This window comes from Schistocerca nitens, chromosome 1 (genome assembly GCF_023898315.1).
Source record: "Schistocerca nitens isolate TAMUIC-IGC-003100 chromosome 1, iqSchNite1.1, whole genome shotgun sequence".
NCBI classification, from domain to species: Eukaryota; Metazoa; Arthropoda; class Insecta; order Orthoptera; family Acrididae; genus Schistocerca; species Schistocerca nitens.
Genome location: NC_064614.1, coordinates 1,147,178,603 through 1,147,188,761, shown reverse-complemented (window position 1 = coordinate 1,147,188,761; position 10,159 = coordinate 1,147,178,603). Strand labels below are relative to the sequence as shown.

Genomic DNA, 10,159 nt, shown 5'->3' with positions numbered 1-10,159 from the left:
GAGGCATTGCTGAGAGCACGTTTCATATATTTCAGCAAGATAATGTACCATTACTCGACCCCCACAGTACAGCTGAATGTGTCATGAAATGTATCATCATGACAGCTAAAAGTTTTTTGGGCACCGGAAACGAACCTCTGATCATTGATTTTCGCCAGCAGCGCCCTACAAACTGTGATACCCGGATACAGCCGTCAGACTGGGTGAAACTTATGCTGTCTGGTAACTCTGCACGGACGGATAAGTTGGTAGGGTAGGGACTGCGAAAGCAAGACGTCTGGGTTTGATTTCGGGTGTTGCACGCAGTTTACGTCATTATTCACAACACTGGTACTCCGTCCGTATCTCTTCCTGCGTCGGTTTCGTTTTCGGGATAGCAGTACTCTATTTCGCCAGTGTTTTCCAGCACGATGTTACTTCCGGAAAACTGTAAACTGTTGTGCATGCCTTGAAACGGTAGTCAGTGAACCAAATATACCGATGGATCATAATTAGCTAGCTGTTGATGATACAATTAAATCCCTAGTTGGTTGTGGATTTGAATAGTGTGTGCGACAGCAAACACCTTGGCTGGAGATTGACGCGGTGGGAAGTTACAACATGTGTGACAGCGAAATGACAATTATTTGTTCAGTACTGTCCAATGAGAGCAAATGTAGGACTATAAGCTCATTGCGGCTGTACATAACATCTCACTGCTATTCTTTTCTTTAAAAAATAGTAATAAGATGTAAAGACTGGAGTATGCCCAAAGGTGGCTGAATACGAAATATCAACTGTCAGGGAAAACAAATTATACTGAGAGTTTCGAAATATATTTAACAGACTTCTAGGGCTGCAGTTGACCGTTTACAAGCTAAGAATGAAACGGAATCATATTACGTGCCTGAAGCATCTCTTCTGCTACAACCAAAGAGCAAATTCGAATGTGTATTTGCTATCGATATAGAACAGTTGTGAGTATCTAGACTTGAGAAGTTATGTCTGTTATGATATTGGTCATCATTCGCTTGTAGACTAACTTGCCTAACTGTTATAACATCTCGATCACCGTATATATAAATGTAGACACACCCAACGGACATACTCCTTTTGCAGAGTTTGAGAGTTAGATGATATCTGAGAGAGAAGGAAGAATGTAAGTACCAGTGTTGACCCATACCTGTCTCGTATCAATTAGTACCACGGAGTTTGCCAAACTGAACGTATTAATCCTAAGGACAATGTCCTTACTGCATAAGAAACCGCATAGGTTTGGGATTTAACCCAGAACTTTGGGGCATAATCTAGTGCTCGGGCACTTACGCCAACATCTCTCCTCCAATTATCACTCAGGTATTGGTACTTAAATTCTCTTTCACCACTAGATGTCCAATCGGATTCCTTCATGGTGAATCGGGGGCGAGCTGGCGTGTCCTAGTCACCACGATTAAGAAGACACGTTTACCAGACAAAAGCGGAAGAAAACCTGCTCGCATTTATTCCGATCACATCGGCGGTGTGATAATCCAGCGGACACATGATCCAATTTTGTTTTACTTGAAGCAAACAAACGTTAGTCCTCCGCCCGTACGGTCTCATTCAAAACAGTATCTATTCTCGGCCGATTACAAAGAAGATAAGTGTGTTATTAAGCCTCCCTTGGTCACCTACAAGCCCTAGAGGTCTGGAATAATGAAATGTAATTGCCATATAAAGGTAGAGATAACGCCTATCAAAGATTCAGCAAGCGTTGTAACTGACAATTACAGTCACAGTTGCGATGTGTTATAATCGATTACTGGGACGCGCTTTAGGGGCCAATTTGAGCTATACTAGAATCAACAACAAATTCCAAACATAGAAAACACCAAGATGTCTTACTGTGTGATTAAATATATGCTACCATTTACAACACATACCTTTTCAACTTGGGTTTAGAAGACTGTAAAGATTGTAGCGGCTGTAGAGGGTATGTTGAGGAAACAGTTTAGGATAAGAACAGTGTGCGGGAAGACCCGCCAGCGGACCACAGCGTCGGAGACACAGGGGCTAACGCGTGCCACAGGAGCGACGATCCAGTAAACATGAGTTAGCGGCTCTCTGCAGTGTTTTCACAGGCGCGGATACTTCTGACGTCACCTAGTGTCATGAACGCTACCAGGCTCATTACAAGAACTTGCGCTTTGATGTTTGTCCCCAAGAATGGCTACTGATATTCCACACCGAGATCAAGCTGAAAAGTCATCATCTGCCAGTTCGACAACCCTTTAGTCCTTTGTTTCTGCGTTATATTAAGACTTTCGACTGCGTTCGACTGGAAGAAGTGTGGACTTTGCTAGCAGAAATTCCTTATCAGGTATCTCTGCTCTGTTTGCAACGCAGTAATCGTACTCGATAAGACAATTTCAAGTCCTTTTGAACACTGTATAGGTGTTAGATTGGGGTGCATTCTATCACCATTTCTATTTAACGTCTGTGGAGAATGTGTTGTACAAAGTCTTCATGGGTGTACCGGATCCGAATTGGAGGACGAAAAAATCAGTAATTTAAGATTCACCGACGATAGACATGCTGTACACCCGAATCATAAGTGGAAATGAAGAGACTACTGAAAAGAATCACGAGAGAAAGTAAGATACTTGTGTTATTAGTAAATAATAAGAAGACCAAGATCATGATAATCGGCAGGTGTCAGTCACTACCAGCTAATGATGTACTATCGAAATATGAAGAAGTTGATCATTTTGTCTACCTAGCTTCAGGTGGCTCTTCAGAAGAAACACGGCAGAAACACGGCGTAGACTGCTCTGGGTAGGGAAGCTGCAGCATAGCTGACAGTGACTTGGACCGAGCACTAACCAGAGTTACTAAATTAAAAGTGCTTTCCAGTTTTCCTTTGTGGTACTGACACATGACAATAATTGAAGGAGACCAGAAAAGAACTAAAGCTTTTGAGATGTTGACACACTGGAAGTTGGCGAGAAAACCAAATAAATCCTTCAAGAACTGAGGGTAAAGAAAAGGTTGCGCAGAATTTGTTTCCAGGAAATCCTGCAGTCTTACCAGGATATCCGGAGGCAAAACTGTTTATCTTTTCTCACACGATAAACTGTGAAGTCTCAGTCGAGCAAAGCAGCTGCGTCAATGAATTCATCTTCATACCGGGACCTGGTGGAAATGGGGACAAAGATCGTGGAGATCGACTGGCGAAAATGGTGCACCATCTAGTACCCGTCGACATATTACCATAAATGATTTTTTTAGTAGACTCAACAGACAATCAAATAAGGAATGAACAAAGCTAATGGACTTAGACGGTCATACGAAAGGCACGTGGGAGCGTTTCTGCAACGGATTCCGCGCAACCCTTGGTTTCCCAGCTTGCCGCTCACTAGAAGATTTTGTTACTCTTACCAGACTAAGAGCAGGTCAAACGAATTCAATATAACGAGACATTTATTAAAGTTCATTCCTTCTTCAAACTGTGATTCTTGCCTCGTCGGCTGGGACATTGTACATATATTCACAGAATGTGTCAAATACCATAATCCAAGAACAATTACACTTTACAATACTTAAAAAATTTAGGACTATTTTTCTCTTAGGGAAGCTCTAAGTTCCATGAATACGTCCGTTGCCAAATGAATTTGCGTTTCATTCGCCTTTGTAAAAGGGAACTTCAAAATTTGAGGATATGTTTAATGTTTCATTAAGTATGTATGTATACAGGGTATCCACTTTAATCTATTCCGGCCGATATCTGTGGAGTGGCAGAACACTGCAAAAAAAAGTCTCCGGTAAAAGTTGTAAGTTTTGAAGGCGGTCATGGAGTGGTTACATCAAAATGACCTTGAACTCTGTTTTCAAGGTCAAACCCAGGTCAAGTTCATTTTTGCAACTGGTAACCCCTATTTTTGTTCCATATGCGTATTATAAGTGAAAAAATACGCATTGTTTGTAGGGAACATTTGTTTCGAAAAACCAATGGTTTGTCGACAGGGGGCACTTCATAGTACCTTTCCCAGGTTAACGGTATCTCTAGAATGAAGCGAGATGGGGAAAAATATTCAATGAAAATCGTGCATGGTTTCTGAACTCTGTCCACTGGTGAATTTTTTGGAACTTGAAATTCTGCAGTAGGGATTAACCTCAAAGTAAATACCGTCGGCATCAGCGGAACGCAATGTGCACCACTTGGAGGGTGCCCAACTAGAGACCAGCATTGTGCTTCTGCTGGCACAATCAGAGAAGAGAATAGTGGAGCTTTGAGGCTAACTAATAAGCGTCATTGTCGGGGAATTTGAAATCATTTGTGGGGGTTAGAGAAATTTCACCTTTGGACACACTGGAAATTTCTCGGCTGTGCTCGCTGAGAATGATTCTTGCCTGGCGTGACTCTCTTAAATTTTTCTGTTATGGACTTACAAAAAATGTGTGTGTAAAGATTTAGAAAAATTTCTCCTTGTCGAACTCTGACGAATTTCGCCTCATGGGACTCAGAACAATCTCATCTGCGAGTGTCTACTGAGTTCCTGCGAAGTGAAATTTTTCCAAAATTATTCTCAACGCGTATGTTTGGAGCCCATAAGAGAAAAATTTATCCGAGTCACCCTGTCTCGCAAGCGACTTTCTCGGGCCCGTCTTTCGTTTCTGCTTTCTCTCCGTATTTGAGAAGGACGAATTACCATGGGGTATTTTATTATTTACGTCAATTTCGAGATATGTAAAGGTGTCCTCTTGCAAGACACACATCCGTTAGACACATAAGTAATTTTCTGAAAAGGCGCTCTTGAATACTGTATGTTTTGGCTTCACTTTGTGGCGCATACAAAGGTGAGCGTGTGTAAACAAGCGGGCCGCGTACAATGTAATGAGTCAGTTGCAACACACTTGCCGAACGTTTCGTTGGAAAAACCGAAGAAAACTAATAATAGTAAAAGTGGTCAATACAATTTAGTTTTCGGCTCTAATCTGTCCTAAATTGCTGATTAGACGCCGTTAGAAATAGTGAAAATGATAAAAATTGTTGGCAAGTGTTGCGATAATTATGCTGCGCGCACAGATTGTATGCCGAAAGGTATCCTGATGTCCGTCGTCCCACGGAGGTTACAACTAGGTCGCTGGTAAGAATAGCTGAAAGAGGGACCTTGAAACGGCAGAGACGAAAGACAGGCCCGAGAGAGGCGATTGCGCTGCGAGTTCGTGCTATCTTCGCTGAAGATCCACACCTTTCGACTCGTCAGATTCAGTGAATGCATGGCGTTCCTCGATCAACGGTGCATCGTGTTTTAAGATACTTAACATTCCACCAGTATCGCTTACATATCACCCAAGCAATTGAGCCTGGGGATTCTGAGAGACGTCTGGCATTTTGTCGATGGGCCGATACGCAAATACGTCGTGATTCCTTTTTCTTCCCACGCACTCTCTTTACAGAAGGGGCAAACTTCGACAACATGGGAGGAGTCGATCTTCATAACGCACGCTACTGGGAGGAAGCAAATCCTCGCTGGCAACGAGATTACCGAACACTGAGACGGGGGTCAATCAATGTGTGGGCAGGCATAGTTGGAGACTATGTGATAGGTCCTGTTTTTTATGGCGAAACGTTGAATGGATTGTGCTATCTTCATAATCCCCAGAATCTGGCGCTTCCTTTAATAGAAAATATCCCCCCCACACATACAAGCACGTATGTGGTTTCAACATGACGGCACCCCTGCACATCAGGCCTTACGTGTCAGGCCGAATCGATGGACTGATGTGGATAGTGCAACTCGTGAATTCCCGCCACGATCACCAGACGTAACACCATTGACTTCTTTTTATGGGGAGCTGTGAAGCAGAAGATGTACTCCAGTCCCCTGACGACGCCAGAAGATACGAGAGAAAGGATTGTGGCGGCTTTCCAGGCAATCACCCACCAGACATTTAATGATGTAGAGACCAGTTTCCGACAGAGTGCAAATGTGCATTGGGCAAAATGGGCAATTGATCGAGTATCTGAGGTGCTAAATTTCCAGTGGGAACCATGTTAATCAGTCATTTTCAGGGCTAGCGATATGGGAAGTCCGCTTGGCAACTTCCACGTGGTGCACATTGGGTTCCGCTAATGCCAAAGGTATTTGCTTTCAGGTTAATCACTGCTGAAGAATTTCAAGGCCATTTCAAGTTCACGAAAATTTCACCAGTGGACAGAGTTCAGAAACCGTGCAAGATTTTTGTTGAAAATTTTCCCGATCTCGCTTCGTTCTGGACATACTGGTAACCTGGGAAACTTACAATGAAGTGCCCCCTGGCGACAAACCATTGGTTTTCCCAAAAAAAATGTTCCCTATAAACAATGCGTAATTTTTGACGTAGAATACGAATATGTAAAATCGGGGTAACCACTTTCAAAAATGAACTTGACCTTTGTTTGACCTTGAAAAAAATGGTTCAAGGTCATTTAGAGGTAGCCGCTCTCGCTTTCATACCTTACAACTTTTACTAGAGACTTATGCCGCTCCAGAGATATCGACCGGTATAGATTAAAACGGGACACCGTATGTAACTGGATTTTATGACAAAATTTCTTGGTTTTCCTTGTAGTGGTGCAGTCAGGCTAATGTACTTTGTTGACCCTTTAGCTGGTGAATTGTGTTTTATATTTTGTAATGAAACCAGACAAATGTGTTGTTTGCATCATTGTTTGCGATAACTATATCTGGTAAATGGACTCCCCCTGAAACCAAGTTAAATAAAAAAGAAATAATAAAACTGAATCCTGCAGTTCTTTGGTGACATTGTTAGACGACACGAGAATAACTTGGAAAAGATTATCGTCCAGCGCAAAGTCGAACGGAAAAGCTCGCAGGGAAGACCACCGAGACAATGGATGGATCAGATAGAGAAGAAGACAAATCAAACATTAGTCTAGCTACTCCGAGGTGCAGAAGACTGGGGAAAAGTGGAGATAGTCTGCAAAGAGGATCGTGTGATGAGCTACCAGCTTACATCTATGAGAGATGATGTATTGACGATGATGGCTAATGACGTCATCCAGATGCGTTCCAGTGGAGCATGACCGTCAGCACGCAGCTCACATCGCTGCAGTTGTCAGTTGTCCTGGCCTTCGAGTCAATTTCTCGCTCAAGCAGCTCCTCAATTGGAATGTCAAGGCGAGTGGAACCGCCATCCTCACGACCTACTCCCCCCTCCTCACAACTGTAAATCCCTTGCAGTACCGGGAATTTAATGGGTCCTCTGTGTAGCAGACACACCGGCCATGTAGTTATCGAGGCAAATATATGTACAGACACACATACATTATATATCTATATGAATGTCGTGTTAGTTACACTATTTATAACTGAAGAACGGCTGGACCGATTTGGCTGAAAATTGGTGGAGAGGTAGCTTAGAACTAGGAGACGGTCATAGGATACTTTTTATCCCGTTCGACCGCTATAAAAAGTGGTATAACAAAAACGCATCTGGCATGGAATAACAAAAGGCAAATGTCAGCTAAACGTCAGTATAAAACGCGGTATAACAAAAACGTGTCTGACATGGAATAAGAAAACGCAATGACAGCTAAACGTCTATGGTTAAGTATCAGTATATATCTCTAATTAAAAATTTAAAGAAGTAATTTGTATTTTCTTTGAATCATCATTAACAACGCTGCGACCAAGACGATCGGATATTTCTCGACAAAGCCTTAATGCAAGAAGGATACAAAACATTGCGAATAAAAGGACTGAAGAAGAACAACAAATTGCCCGTGAAGAGCGCCGCCTTAGTAGGGCTCGACATCGTGCTTCTCAATCACAAGAGCAAAGTGAGGCAGCTCGTGAAACGGCTCGGTTGGCAATGCGAAATCGTCGAGCGAACAACATCGTCAATTATATGTAGCATGTTCACGGGTCGAAAGACCATCTGCGTTGTTTGTTCTTGCGCCTGATTAAAAAACGAAAAATGTCGTGTATCACAAGGTACTTAATTGAAGAGTGGAAGCTATGCACCAAAAAACATAAAGAATAAAGAATCATTAAAATACTTAATATGTTTTATTTGCATTTCCTAATAAAAAATTGAACTTAACATCCGAAATCCGATTATTTATTGGCTTTAAGGCGGAACAGAGTTCGCCGGGTCAGCTAGTATATATATATATGATGGCCGCAACTGGTAAGCAACTATATATATTATATAGCAACTGTGACTGTAATAAGTAATCAGTTTTCACTACCCTCCGTGGCAGTTATGGTCAGATGAATACATTTCGATTGGTAAGAGTACATTTCAGAGCTAGTGTACCTGTGACAGAACGTCTCATGTTGCCATACTCAGCCACCTTGATTAGCTCTCCAGATCTTCACTGAAAATGATGGCGCACTGGAAGCCCGCCGCAGCGGTTATTCTTTCAGAGGGGTGCTGACTTTGAGGCACAAATTAACTGCTTATCTGCGGCCACCAGACCGAGGCGAGACGCGAGCCCTGTGCGAAAAAAAAGGGTGCCGGTGCCAATCCCCAGGTTCACTCACCAGGTGACTTGTACTTCCTCTGAGTGCGCAATTAGCCTTAAAAAACGACAACAGCGATCAACGAGGCGAGCCTTAACGGCGGCAGCAAAATATTTTCGTCCCCGAGGGGGACGGCCGGTCGCTGCTGTGAAGGCTCGTCTCGCTGGCCGCCGTTGTCCGCGCCGCTCACCAAACAACTACAACCATCTAATGCTCCCGAGCGCGCGCCCCTCTCTGCGCGTGTGTCAAACCGCCGTGTGTGAACTGAACGAGTGTGTGTTTGTACGTGTACGTGAACGTGTGTCGTGTGTGTGTCTGTGCGTGCGTGTGCGCGCTCGTGTGCCAGAGAGGGACGGAGAGCCGGAGGAGGAAACTTTTATTTGTTTTTATTTTGCTGCGACGTCGCGCGTCGGCACTAACCCGTCGCGTCGAGGCCGACGCCGGTCCGGTGCGGCCGCGAGGGCCGGCTTGAGAGAGCAACAGTTGGGGCGGGGGCCGGCGCGCGGCGCTCGCTACACGCCCGTGTTGTTGAAGATGTACGACACGGACGTGTCGGGGCGCCGGGTCGACGAGTTGTTGTTGTTGAACGACTTGCGCACGCTCGAGCCGGAGAGCGCCACCGTCTCGTAGTAGCGCAGGCGGCCGCAGCAGCGCCGCGATCGCAGTATGGCGGCGAACCCGCGCCGGAACTTGTGGTTGAAGAAGGCGTACAGCAGCGGGTTGATGCACGAGTTGGAGGCGCCCAGCCACTGCGCCACCGGCGTCGCCACCGGCAGCGCCTCGTCCTCCCAGGCGGCCAGCTCGCCGCCCAGCTTGATGCGCGCGAAGATCACGTACAGCGGCAGCCACGACGCCACGAACAGGATCACCACCACCACCAGCATCTGCCGACAGTACCTCTCTTAGGGGAAGCTGGGGTAAAGCGACCAGTACGGCAAAGTGCCCTGAATAGTGCTGTTGCCTCCCGAGAAATGGTCAGTATAGCTCTACTATACACATCATCTTTGTCAGTAAGTTTGCCAGACAAGGCTTTTTTCGTTATTATTCAATAAAACTCTGTTTCAGTCGTCTAACAGAAGGACTGTCACTTATCACAGTTTTAAACATCGCTTATAGCAGTAACAGTAAACAAATTTTCAGTATATTAAGTATGCAGCCAGCAGGTCGCATAAGTTTGGGATTAAAACTTTGACTAGATTTCGATACCACTGAGAGTATCTTATCCAGAAAGATGTCATCTGTAATTTGTTTCCTTTATTGAATTTCGATTTCCCCCGAAGGGGGGCGGGTTGGCAGCAGCTTAGTATGCCGCTCTTCAGCCTGGAGAATTTGTTTTAAAAAATGAAGATAATAAATAATAAAAGCAGGAGATAAAATCGGTGACTTAAATGGTAAAATGGTTGAAAATTGCGGAACTTAAAACATAAAACAAAGGTTTGGTGATGCTAATAAAATACACAGGAAGAAGACAGGTAAAATAATAGACAATTAAAAAACAGTCTGGTTTCTGTTCGCAAGATATATAAAAATCACACCCAGCGACAGCATGGTTTCTGTTCGCAACACTTTGGAAAGACACACAACACTCAACACACTCTTGAACACTGCACTAAAAAGTAGGCACAAATATGACACACCACAGCCGAGGGCAGACAGGGGGAACCTGGACA

The 10,159-nt window shown here is 44.2% G+C and overlaps 1 protein-coding gene across 1 annotated transcript in view; it reads right to left on the bottom strand.

The window, feature by feature from the left end:
* Nucleotides 1-9,001: 9,001 nt before the first annotated feature.
* The window catches only part of LOC126232720 (neuropeptide SIFamide receptor-like), a 132,613-nt gene continuing 131,455 nt past the window's right edge, over nt 9,002-10,159 (bottom strand). Inside the window, exon 5 of the mRNA XM_049942815.1 lies at nt 9,002-9,373. Within this exon, the coding sequence (XP_049798772.1) occupies nt 9,002-9,373 (372 nt within the window). The remainder of the gene's footprint in view (nt 9,374-10,159) is intronic.